This window comes from Choloepus didactylus, chromosome 6 (assembly GCF_015220235.1).
Source record: "Choloepus didactylus isolate mChoDid1 chromosome 6, mChoDid1.pri, whole genome shotgun sequence".
NCBI classification, from domain to species: Eukaryota; Metazoa; Chordata; class Mammalia; order Pilosa; family Megalonychidae; genus Choloepus; species Choloepus didactylus.
This window is the reverse complement of record NC_051312.1, coordinates 563,840-576,213: the sequence shown is the minus strand read 5'-3', so window position 1 is coordinate 576,213 and position 12,374 is coordinate 563,840. Positions and strand designations below refer to the sequence as shown.

At 52.7% G+C, this 12,374-nt stretch overlaps 1 protein-coding gene across 8 annotated transcripts in view; it reads left to right on the top strand.

The window, feature by feature from the left end:
• The window catches only part of ANO9 (anoctamin 9), a 25,236-nt gene extending 13,629 nt beyond the window's left edge, over window positions 1–11,607 (top strand). Inside the window, exons 16-24 of one of the 8 annotated variants that reach the window (XM_037838431.1) lie at window positions 7,939–7,996; window positions 8,583–8,680; window positions 8,767–8,900; window positions 8,983–9,135; window positions 9,747–9,894; window positions 10,541–10,642; window positions 10,720–10,813; window positions 10,976–11,088; window positions 11,161–11,607. In XM_037838431.1, coding sequence (XP_037694359.1) covers window positions 7,939–7,996; window positions 8,583–8,680; window positions 8,767–8,900; window positions 8,983–9,135; window positions 9,747–9,894; window positions 10,541–10,642; window positions 10,720–10,813; window positions 10,976–11,088; window positions 11,161–11,188 — 928 coding nt within the window. In that variant the 3' untranslated portion in view covers window positions 11,189–11,607. The other 7 variants (XR_005217334.1, XM_037838429.1, XR_005217333.1 and 4 more) reach the window with 7 other exon arrangements.
• The last annotated feature ends 767 nt before the right edge of the window (window positions 11,608–12,374 follow it).

Here is a 12,374-nt window from a genome sequence, read left to right as displayed (position 1 = left end):
TCGCCTGCCTCGGGGCCTCCAGGTGGCCTCACCTGGCCTCCTTCCCTCTTCTGGCATTTGAAGGTCCTCGTGGCCTCCTCTTCCAGTCCTTTCTCGTCTGGGGGTGTTGCCTCCTTGTCGTCTGCTCTGACACTGTTTCCTTGGTCTCTCTTGTTGATGGCGGAGGCTTTCCTGAGAGGTCCTGCGCTCGGCCACCTGTCGCCTGGCCGCGCCTCTGGTCTGACCTCGTGCTCTGTGGGTTCCTGGAGAGGAATCCTCAGTCTCCTGACGGGAGGTGCAAGGCCAGTGGTCAGTGTGCTGGGAGCATGGAGGGGAGGGTGGCGTGGACTCAGCATCCCCGGGCCGGCGGGGGAGGGTTGGGGTGGAAACCAGGTCTCTGGTTGTTGGAGCCCCCAGAAGGAAGCCTCTGGCATTCCCGAGGGGTGTGAGGGTGCGGGGGGGGGGGGAGGAGACGTGGGGCCTCTGGGCAGCCCTGTACCCACCCCCCCCCCTTGCCTGGTTCCCCTCACCCCACACCCTGGGCTCGGACCCAGCGGAGCGCCGTGAGTGGGCTGCAGGCTCTCCCAGCTCCCTCCTCACACACCGCCCTGCTCACACCTCTTTCTTGTGTTTTCAACCCCAGATGGTATTTATTTTCTTTCATTTTCTTAAGTCACCTCCCCTCTCCCATCCTCCCAATATTTGGAAATCAAATTCAGTTCTATTGATCACCCTGGTTTCTTTAAATAATAATGGCTATTTTCCATCTCTTGTACTCAGTATTTATCAAAACACTTTTATTTAAGGATTGGGGTCTCTTCCTTCCCAGCTTCCACGTCCTTCCTCTGTTGGCTGCACAGATGACAGCCCTTGTAAGATTTTTAACATTTCCATTCCACTTTGCAGCCTTATCTAACCTGCGCTTTGTCTACAGGGCAATTCTAAAAGTTCAAAACCGATATTCAGTGCTTATTTATTATATGTAAAGTTATCCGTGGGACCAGATGATACTCTAGGGCCACATCTCTCTTTAAGTTCCCTGTCACGACCCCGAGACTATTTGAGGGAGGAATTTTGGGCATCAAGGTCAAGTGGATTCTCTTTTATTTGACTCTATGGGTTTCTTAAAATCATGTCCTGTTTCACGGTGCTTTATATTTGGGCCATTTCGTTATTTACAGCTTTGCTTTTCCTGGAATGTCCGATTGCCTTTTCACACCCTCAGGTCTGTCTAGCCTCTGTCGTGCTGCGTGTTGCACGGAGCCCCCTCCCCCCCCCCCCGCGACCCCCTGCACTTCTCTCCCCCCGGGGGGTCACCTCCAGGACATCCTCCACCGCCGACTTCCCGGGACTCCCCTCTGCCCCTTTGCGGGGTTGGGGCCACCATTCCTGGATCCCAGGCCGCCTTCTTTCTTGGTTTTTGCTCTCATTTTCCTAGGAAAGTATATTTGGGAGGTAAAATTTCCAAACCCTAATATCTTAAAATGACATTATTCTATTCTTGCACATGACTGACATGACTGTGTATAGAAATCTGGGTTCAAAATAATTTTCCCTTCCAGAGCTTTAAAGGCCTGGCTGGCTCGGTTGTCTCCTACCATGCAGAGTGGCTGACGGGAGACCGGTGGGAAACTGCAGTTTTGTCCCTTCCCAGGCAACCTAGGTTTTCCCTCTAGAAGCCTTAGGGTCTTCCGTTTAAACGGGGGCACGGTCTAGCGTGGGTCTTGTCTTCACTCACCTGCTGCAGTCAGTGGCCCTTCTAGATTTTAAAACCGTGTTCTACTTCTGCTTTTTAACTTTTTTTATTTAAAAAAAAAAAAACCAAAAAAACCGTTCTCAGGATCCCCCCCCCCCCCCGCCGTTATCTCTTTATAGCACTACTGGCTCTCTTGGGTTTGTCCTATTTCTTACCCTTCCTCCCATATATTCCATCTGTGTGTCTCACTGGTCTACATTTGGGAGGTTGCCTTCACTTTGTCTTTTTGCCTATATATATATATATATATATACATATATATATATATATATATATAATGTTCACAGCAGCTTTATTTGTCATGGCCTAAAACTCCAAACCATAAACAAATAATTCTCCATCACTAAATAAAGGGGTAAACAAACTTGTATAGTCATACAATGGACTATTACATAGCAATAAAATGATACATGCAACAATTTTTTTAAAATGAGCCATTTAAAAGCGAACGATTTTGTGACGTTTAGAACATTTAGTAATTCACAACCATTGCCTCTATCTAGTTCCAAGATATTTTCAACACCCCAAAATGAAACCCATGCCCTTTAAGCCGTCACTCCCCATCCCTCACTCACCCCATACCCCGCAACCACCAGTCTGCTTTCAATCTTTATTGATTTACCAAGTCTGGATATTTCGTGTAAATGGAATCATTTAATATGCAACTATTATGTCTTCATCTTGCAGGTGGCATGTTTTCGAGGTACATCAAGTTTTAACATCAGCTTCCTTTCTTTATACTGCATTTTGTTTACCCATTTGTCCATTCATGGAGATTTGGGTTGTTGCCACCTTTTAGCTATTGCGAATAATGCTGCTATGAACACTGGTGCACAAGTATCTGTTTGAACTGCTTTTTTCAATTCTTTGGGTGTACATCTCAGAGAGGCATTGCTGGGTCATATGGTAAGTCGACTATGTTTGACTTTTAAAAAAAAATTTTTTATTGAGATTGTTTACGTAACATAGAATTATTCAAAGTTCCAAAGCGCACAATAAGTTTTCCACGGTACCATCATGCAGCTGTGCATCCATCACCACAGTTAATTTTTTTTCTATTTTTAGAACATTTTCATTACTCGAGAAAATAAATAAAGACACACAGAAAAAGGAAACTCAGATCCTCCCATACCCCTAACCATCCCCCCTCCATTACTGATTCATAGTTTTGGTATAGTACATTTGTTACTGTTGATGAAAGAATTTTAAAATACTACTAAATGTAGTATATAGTTTGCAATAGGTATACATATTTTTTCCTATATGCCCCTCTATTATTGACTTCTAGTTATAGTGTCATACATTTGTTCTAGTTCATGATAGAGATTTCTAATATTTGTAAAGTTAATCATGGACATTGTCCACCACAAGATTCACTGTTTTGTACATTCCCATCTTTTAACCTCCAACTTTCCTTCTGGCGACATACGTGACTCTGAGCTTCCCCTTTCCGCCACCTTCATACAACATTCAGCACTGTTAGTTATTCTCACAATGTGCTAGCATCACCCCTGTCCATTTCCAAACGTTTAAGTTCATGCTAGTTGAACATTCTGCTCGTAGTAAGCAACCACTCCCCATTCTTTAGCCTCGTTCTATATCCTGGTAACTTATATTTCATGTCTATGAGTTTACATATTATAATTAGTTCATATCAGTGAGACCCTGCAATATTTGCCTTTATGTTTCTGTCTTATTTCACTCAATATAGTGCCCCCAAGGTTTCTTCATCAACCCATTTCTTCTAAGATGGTTTTGTTCACACACCATACATTCTGTCCTAAGTAAACAATTGTTGGTTCCCTGTATAGTCACGTATTTATGTGTTCAGCACCATCACCACTATCTACATAAGGACATTTCCATTTCTTCCACAAAGGAGAAGGAAGAGTCAAAGAAGGTAGGGAGACAGGAGAAAAATAAAAAAAGAAAGAGAAAACAAAAAAAAGAAAAAAAATCCATGGCAGCTGTGAAGCAACAAAAGGAAAGATAGCATTGAACTAAAGTAGAATAAAGAATCAGACAACATCACTAATGCCAAGTGTCCCCTACCCTTCCGCTATGTTCCCCCATATGTATATTGCCTATGTTATATTAAAGGAAGCATAATACAAGGTTTCTGTTAACTATAGTCTCTAGTTTGCAATGGTTGCATTTTTTCCCCAATCCCACCCCATTTTTAACACCTGGCAATGTTGACATTTGTTCTACCTTATGTAAAAATGTTTTTGTACTTTTTATCACAATTGTTGATCACGCTAGGTTTCAATGAGTTATACAGTCCCAGTCTTTATCTTTCCTCTTTCCTTCTGGTGTCCCACATGCTCCTAACCTTCCTCTTTCAGCCATACTCACAATCATCTTTGTTCAGTGTACTTACATTGCTGTGCTACTATCTCCCAAAATTGTGTTTCAAACCTCTGACTCCTGTCTTTTCCTATCTGTCTGTAGTGCTCCCTTTAGTGTTTCCTGTAAAGCAGGTATCTGCTTCACAAATGCTGTCATTGTCTGTTTGTCAGAGACTATTTTAAGCTCTCCGTCATATTTGAAGGACAGTTTTTGCCAGATATAGGATTCTTGGTTGGTGGTTTTTCTCTTTCACTGTCTTAAATATATCACCCCAATTCCTTCTTGCCTCCATGGTTTCTATTGAGAAATCTGCACATAATCTTATCAAGCTTCCTTTGTGTGTGATGGATCGCTTTTATCTTGCTGCTTTCAGGATTCTCTCTGTCTTTGAAGTTTAATAATTGGATTATAAAGTATCTTGGTGTAGGCCTATTCAGATCTATTCTGTTTGGGGTATGCTGTGCTAATTGAATCCCTAATTTTATGTCTTTCATAAGAGATGGGAAATTTTCATTGATTATTTCCTCTATTATTGCTTCTGCCCCTTTTCCCTTCTCTTCTCCTTCCGGGACACCAATGACATGTACATTCCTGCATTTTGTTTAGTCCTTAAGTTCCTGGATACATTGTTCATATTTTTCCATTCTTTTCTCTATCTGTTCTTTTGCGTGTAGGCTTTCAGGTGCCTTGTTCTCCAGTTCCTGAGTGTTTTCTTCTGCCTCTTGAGATCTGCTGTTGGATGTCTCCATTGTGTCCTTCATCTCATGTGTTGTGCCTTTCATTTCCATAGATTCTGTCAGTTGTTTTTTCAAACTTTCTATTTCTGCCTTATGTATGCCCAGTGTTTTCATTATACGCCCATCCTTTTGCCAAATCTTCCCTAAACTTTCTGAATTGATCCAGCACTAGTTGTTTAAATTCCCGGATCTCAGCTGAAGTGTAAGTTTGTTCCTTTGACTGGGCCATAACTTCACCCCTACTAGTGTAGGTTGTAGTTTTCTGTTGTCTAGGCATCTGGCCTCCTTGGTTGCCTCAATCAGGTTTTCCTAGACCAGAATGGGCTCAGGTCTTGGAAGAAGGCAATAGTTTCAGGTCTCCTTGAGGGTGTCTTAGGAGACTGGTACACCCTGTGAGGCCTCAAGTCACTGTGTTTTTCTTCCCAGCAGGTGGTGCCTGTCAGCCTGTAGCTCCTGACTGGTGTAAGGAGGTGTGGCCCGTGGCTATTTTCCCCCAGGCTCTGGGGTCTGGTTCTGAGTGGAAGGCGGGTAGTAGAGCTTGGCACTGCCCCGCTCCTCTTAGGGAAGATAGACCCCCTGGGGAGCTATCATCTACATTTAAATAGGTTCTTTGTCTCTCTGACTCTGCTGCCTCCACCCTTGTCTGGATCAGAGCGCTGGGAACTGAAAATGGCTGAGGCTTTCTCCACTGAGCCAAAAAAGGGACAGAAAGACTCCCTTCAGGGTCAGTCTGTGGCCCCCCTCAGTTTCACCCATTGGCCAGAGACAGAATCCGGTCCTCTGGGCTCCCCCTTCCTCCCAGAGACGTCCTCTGGCTCTCTAAGGTCAGTTGTCACCAAAAGCCTCTGTCTACTTGTTGGGGAGTCATAGCATGCTAATTAAAACCCCAGTTGGAGCTCAGCTGAGCTATATTCGCTTGCTGGGAGAGAGCTGCTCTCTAGCTCCACGAGGCTTTGCAGTTTGGGCTGTGGGGGGAGGGAGCTCCCAGCTCGGGTCTGCTGTTTTTATTTACAGATTTTATGCTGCAATCTCGGGCATTCCTCCCAATTCAGGTTGGTGTATGATGAGTGGATGGTCATGTTTGTCCCCCCGAAGTTATTCCAGATTATTTACTATTTGTTCCTTGTTATTTATTAGTTGTTCCAGAGGGACTGACTAGCTTCCAGTCCTCTCTATGCTGCCAACTTCTTCCAAGTCCCCAATATATATTTTTTATGTCTGACAATTAAAGACTTAATTTCAAGACTTTTTTTTTTTGTTCTCTGTTGATTTTGTATTTGTAGCATCCTTTTCTTTTTTATACATGCAGTATTTTCTTGAGTGTTTATTGAGGATGTCAATTAGTTATTGTTCCCTTAAGTTCCCACCTGTTCCCAATTATCTCATTCGTGAGGACCCATTTTCCTCTTTACTGTGGTCCTTCTCTTGTATGCAGCTGTTCTTTGTGGGACTGGAGGTTCATGGGCAGCCACTAATATTTAGAACAAAGGGCTGTGCTGAGTTTTCTCATGGATGGGATGAGGTTGTGTAAGAACAGATCATGTGTCCTAACCCACGTGTTTCACGCTCGCCCGCTCGATGTGCACGACGGTCCTCTAGGGTAGCAACATCTTATCGAGAGACGGTCAGCAACCTGCCCAGGCCCACACAGCCCATGGGTGGTGGGCCCAGCATGGCCCGGGCAGCCTGGCTCCGGCTTGCGCCCTCGGCTGGCCTGCCAGCTGCCTCTCTACTTGTGGGGTCTTCAGAAAAGGAGGGAAAAGCTTCTCCTGTTGTCCACGCTCTATCGGAGCAAAGTTCCATTTTTATGTTGTGAGGTTTGCCAACATGTTCCTTTAAGGTTTCTGTGTTTCATGCAAGGCTCAAAAGGGGTTTCCCCTCCTCAAGATTAAAGATGTGTTCAGTCATGATTTTGTTTAGTCTAGGGTTTCAAAATTGTAAACATTTGAGTCTGCTCCGTAAGGAACTTGTTTTGTTGCAAGGGGCAAGAAGGACAGTTTGTGTTGTTTTTTTCCAAATGTCAGCCAGTTGTCCCCAAACCATTTCTGGACTGAACCATCACCTCCACTCCCAATTTGAAATGCCTTCTTCATCAAATATCAAATTCCATTTTTCACTTAGATCTTTTGGTATTTTCATGGATTCTGTTAATTCCAGGGCTAGTGCCTTTTGTGTTAATTATTTTTGCTTTATGCTTTATTGTCAGATGAAGCTAGCTGCTATTCATTATCTTCTTTTTGCTGTTTTTTAAAAAACAATTACTATAGACTTATTATTCTAGAGGAACTTTAGAATCATTTTATCACACTATCTCAAAATTCTAAGAAACTTACCCTATTTTAAGATTGCAGTAAAATTATACATTCTTTTAGGAAGAATGGCCTGGACACTGTAACAGTGGATTGGTACATGGCTGTCGTAAGAAATTACCACAAACTCACTCACATAAATAACACAGATTTATTATCTTATGGTTCTGGAGGCCACTGGCTAAATCAGGGTGTCAGCAGAGCAGGTTCCTTCTGGAGGCTCAGAGAACCTGTTCCTTGCCTTCTGCAGCTTCCAGAAGCTTCCGCAGTCCCAGGGACGTGGCTCCCTCTGTCTTCAAAGCCAATCTAGCCTTCTCACGCTGCATCTCTCTGGTTCTCCCCCTTTGGTCTCCTTTCCCACCTGGGTCCCCAGGACCCTCCCCTGTTTAAGGTCCGCTGGCAGCACCTTCACTGCACCTGCCGTGTCTGATGTGCAGCTACACTCACAGCTTCCAGGATGCCAGGGTCCACCGCTCAGCTACCAGCCCGGCTGTTTCCACCCAAGCTCAAGTTGCTCTATTCCAGTGCTCTTTTAGGTTGCTCTTTAGTGACGTCATAGTTTCCTTCATAGAGGGTTCACAAATTTCTTGTGAGTTTCACTGTAGTTATTTTATATTTTTTCTGGTGTCTGTGACAGAGATTTCCTCCTCGCATTTTCCGGTGGCTTTTGGGGCACCAGGGAAGTGAGTTTGGCCTGATGCAGACTGTGTATCCACCCGAGTGCCTGGTCCTCAGATTTTCCAGTGCGTTTGTTTCCGTTTTCCTGACCCACCCCCACTTCCTCCCACGCCTCACCTTTCCTCCCCAGGATCAACGGTCACCCTGGGAAGTCCGTGCGTCTGGCGGGTTTGTGGAAGCTGGAGGAGGTCAGTCAGTCCTCCAGGCCTCGCTGCCCCCCAGAGCAGGCTGGCTGCGCCCCACCCTGCCCCACCCCTGCCCAGGCCTGAGCGGGAGGGACCAGGCAGCCTCATCCAGCCTGGGGAGGGGGTGGCCACACCCAGAGAAGGGGCTTTGAGTGTGGAGACCCCAGTCCCAGGAGAGGAAGTGAGGTGGACCCGGAGCCGGGCTTGGGTGCAAGATGACCAGGAGGAGGGGCCGCGGCGCCAGTTTGCAGACATCTCAAAAGTACTGGGGGGCCGGACTCAACGGGGGGAGGTGAGGGGGAAGTGAGGCTGGGCTCCCTTGGACGGCATATGGCTTCCGGGGTCTGTGAGGAAGACTGCAGCTGTGCTTGGGCACGTCCACCAGGGACATCCCCTGACTTCGTGAACAACCCCCACTGTCCGCAAACACTCCCCTCCCCACTGTCTATGAACATCCCCCGAGGCCCTGATCTACTGTGGTCCCCTGAACAAACCCCCTCTGGGCCTCCCCTCCTCCCTGACCTCCCGGGGGAGGCGATGTCCCCCCCATCCCTGGGCGACCCCCTGAGCGCCCCCTCCCCACCCTCAGTGCCACCTCAGCGGCTGCATGATGGACCTGTTCGTGCAGATGGCCGTCATCATGGGTCTGAAGCAGACGCTCAGCAACTGCGTGGAGTACCTGCGCCCGTGAGCAGCCCCGCTCCCCGCGCCCCGCGCCCCGCGCCCGGGCCGCCCGCTGCCCCGCGCCGCTCCACCGGCCCGGTCGCCCGCAGGTGGCTGGCCCTCCGGCTGAGGCTCCGGCGGCAGAGGCGCGCGTGCCGGGACGCGGAGCTGCGGGCGTGGCGGCGCGACTACCTGCTCAACCCGGTCACCGTCTTCAGCCTGTTCGACGAGTTCATGGAGATGAGTGCGCGCGGGGCTGGGCCGGGGGCGCGGGCGCGGGGTGGGGCTGGGGGGCGCACGGCGGTCGTGACGCCCCCGCTCCGCAGTGATGCAGTACAGCTTCACCACCATCTTCGTGGCCGCCTTCCCGCTGGCCCCGCTGCTCGCGCTCTTCAGCAACGTGGTGGAGATCCGGCTGGACGCCATCAAGATGGTCCGGCTGCAGCGGCGCCTCGTGCCGCGCAAGGCCAAGGACATTGGTGGGGGCCCGACGGGCCGGACACGCTGGAGGGGAGGGGGCGCGGCAGGCCCCGGGGGTGGGGGTGGGTCGTCGGGCCGCGGGGGACTCTGCTGTGCCCAGGCGCTGACATAGCTCTTCCCAAGCAGGGGCAGCCCGCCCCAGCCCCTGCCCTTCCAGGGGTTGGCCCCAGAGGGCAGTGGACCCTGGGGGAGCTCAGTCCCCGGGAGGAGGCGGGTTAGGGTAGACTCTGCAGGCCCTTCCCTCCCCGGGGGCTGCGGTCCAGCAACTGGAGTTGGGAACTGAGAGGAGGTGGCCAAAGTCATGCCCAGCACATGCTGGGACAGACGTGGAGAGGGGAGACAGAGGTGCTGGGGGAGCCCCCAGTCTTGGGCCCAGGCTAAGGGGTTCCCACCCTGGGGTGGGGAACCAGGGAGTTGAGCAGCTTAGGGGTGGCTGAGGAGTTCAGGAGACCTGAGCCCCCCCACCCCACCCCCTGTTCGTCGGGGAGAAGGAGCTGGGGCTCACTGGGCTTGGCCAGGGTCCTCCGACCCATAGGCTGGGGCTGCCCGGGGCTCAGGGGCAGGGCCGTGAGAAGGTGCGGGAGCCCCTCACCTCTCCACTCCGGCCTAGGGACTTGGCTGCAGGTGCTGGAGACCATCGGGGTGCTGGCCGTCATCGCCAACGGCATGGTGATCGCCTTCACGTCCGAGTTCATCCCCCGGGTGGTCTACAAGTACCGCTACGGCCCATGCCAACGAGGGGCCCACCCTGCCATCGAGTGAGGGGCCACTGGGGAGCCTCCCACTGTCCAGAGACCCCTGGGAAAACCTGGGCCACCCACAGCAGAGCCAGGGGAGGCGGGCCCATTCTGACAGTATTGCCCGGGGCTGAAATGAGGCTGGGCCCCGGCTTCTGCCTGCACCCACCCACCAGCAGCCCCTGGGCTGCAGCGTGTGGGTGACTGACTGGGACCCCAGGGGGCTTCAGGCCCCAGGCCCACGTGTTTTCTGGGCAGACGCTACCAGCGTGGCCCCCTTGCCCGCATCAGAGCCCTGGTGGCCTGTTTCCATCTCGGGAGGGTGCAATGAGCCCTGAGCCCTTCCGGCTCCCGAGGTCGGTCAGAGGGTCAGGCCCCACCTGCCAGGCTCAATTCCCAGGGCATGCGCCCCGCAGCCCCTCGCAGGCGTCCTCAAGACCCCCCACATTCCCAAGTCCCCCCAACCACTTGAGGCTCACAGACCCCCAAGCATGTGGCAGTGTGTGGCCCAGTGGGAATGAAGGACGAGTCTGCAGTGTGCCCCAGACTCGGGCTTCCAGTGAGCTCTGCTCTCACAAGCAGCAGCAGGGGAGCCTGAAGGGGCTGCCCACACGCCTGTCCACACCGGCCCTGCCGCCTGCACCTGCTCTCACTTTCCTGCCCACAGCTGTCTCACAGGCTACGTCAACCACAGCCTGTCCGTGTTCTACACCAAGGACTTCAGGGACCCCGTCCAGATGGAGGGCTGGGAGACTGTGACCGAGTGCAGGTTTGCAGCTCCTCGCCCACCACTTAGCCTGCCCTCAGAGCTCCTGAGCCCCGAGCCCACGTACTTCCCCACCTCAGGTACCGCGACTACCGCAACGCTCATGACTACAACCCTTCCGAGCAGTTCTGGTTCCTGCTGGCCATCCGCCTGGCCTTTGTCATCCTCTTTGAGGTGGGCCAGAACTAGAGTGGGATGGTTTGGGGATGGGGCAGCTCTTGGCAGCCCTGCTTCGTGGCTCCCAGTCACGAACACCCCTGCTCAGCCTGTCTGTGCCTCCCCACTCTGCCCTGGCTTCTGCTACGCCTCTCTTGACCCCTGACCTCTGACCTCCAGCACGTGGCCCTGTGCATTAAGCTCATTGCTGCCTGGTTTGTGCCCGATGTCCCTCAGTCGGTGAAGAACAAAGTCCTGGAGGAGAAGTACCAGAGACTCCTGGACAAGCTGTGGTACGGGGGGCAGAGGCTGGGGCAGGGGCGGGGCAAGACCCCGATCCCCACCAACCTCACACCACCCCCCAGCTCCAGCCCTAAGAGCACAGACGTGTAGGGGTCGCGGAGCAGGTCGAGAGGTGCTGACGCCGACCGGAGCCGAGATCCAGAGCCACTGACCGCCCCTCTGGGGTTGTGGGGTGGGGGATTGGGGGTTCTGGGTCTGCAAGCACGTTCCATCTATCAGGCCTGAGGCTTGGCCCAGCCCTGACATGAACTCTAGGCAACCCCTGCCCCCATTTTTCTCCCAGGACCTGGGACTGGGGGTGCCACCCTTAGAACTGAGGGTTGGGGTCTTCCCGTGAAGTCACCATGCAGGGACACCAGGATACATTTTCCTAGTAAATAACTCAGTCAGGCCCCCCAAGGGGATCTGGGGCCCAGATCCTGCCTCCACCCTGCTGGACGCGGCGGTGGGGGGCACACCCTCTCTGGCCTCTCTCTCAGCTGAACCTTCTGTAATAAAATAGAGCCATTTTCCTCGTTTGGAGGCCTCCGTGGTGTCTCAGGTGGGTCGCATCTGTCCTCAGGTCCAGTGGGAAACAGGCCCCGAGCCAGGAGGGGGCCTGTGAAAGGTCGGCGATGAGCTGCCCCCCCCCCCCCACTCCCGGCCTTCCACCGGCTTCCAGGGGCTTCCACGGGCGGGCGGCTTCCTGAGGGCCACCCTCTTTGGAGGTGAAGGTGTCAGGTACAGGGAGGGGTGGGGGTCAAGGAAGGCTTCCTGGAGTAAGAGGAGGAGCCGGGCAGGGGGCAGAACAGGAGAGGCGCCTGGAATCTGCGAGGACACCCACCCCCTACCCCGCCCGCGGCTCCAGAAACTCTCCGGGCTGGTTGGGGCGGTCGGGCCCCTGTCCCCGGCGTAAGGACAATCTCCAGCCGCAGCCTCGGGCGCAAAGCGGGACACCCGGGCCCGCCCTCGCCCTGGCTGCGGGGCGGGGCCGCACCTTCCGCTGTCGCCGAGGCTGTCGCCGCTGCGCACCTGGCCCAGGTGAGCCTTCCTGCCCCCGCGACCGCGGGAGCCGGGGATCCCGGGCAACAGGTGAGTGGCTGTCGGGACTCGGACCCGCGGGGGGCGTGGGGGTCGCCGTCCTTCGGGAGCTGGGACCCCGAGGGTCGTCTGCGGCCGCGGGGGGTGCGGTCCCTGCAGGAAGCGGCTCGGGGCCGGCCGGCCATCCAGCGTCGCCGGAAGCCGGAGCTCGTCCGTCGCGGCCCTTCGGGTCCAGGGGACCGCGCCCCCCTACGCG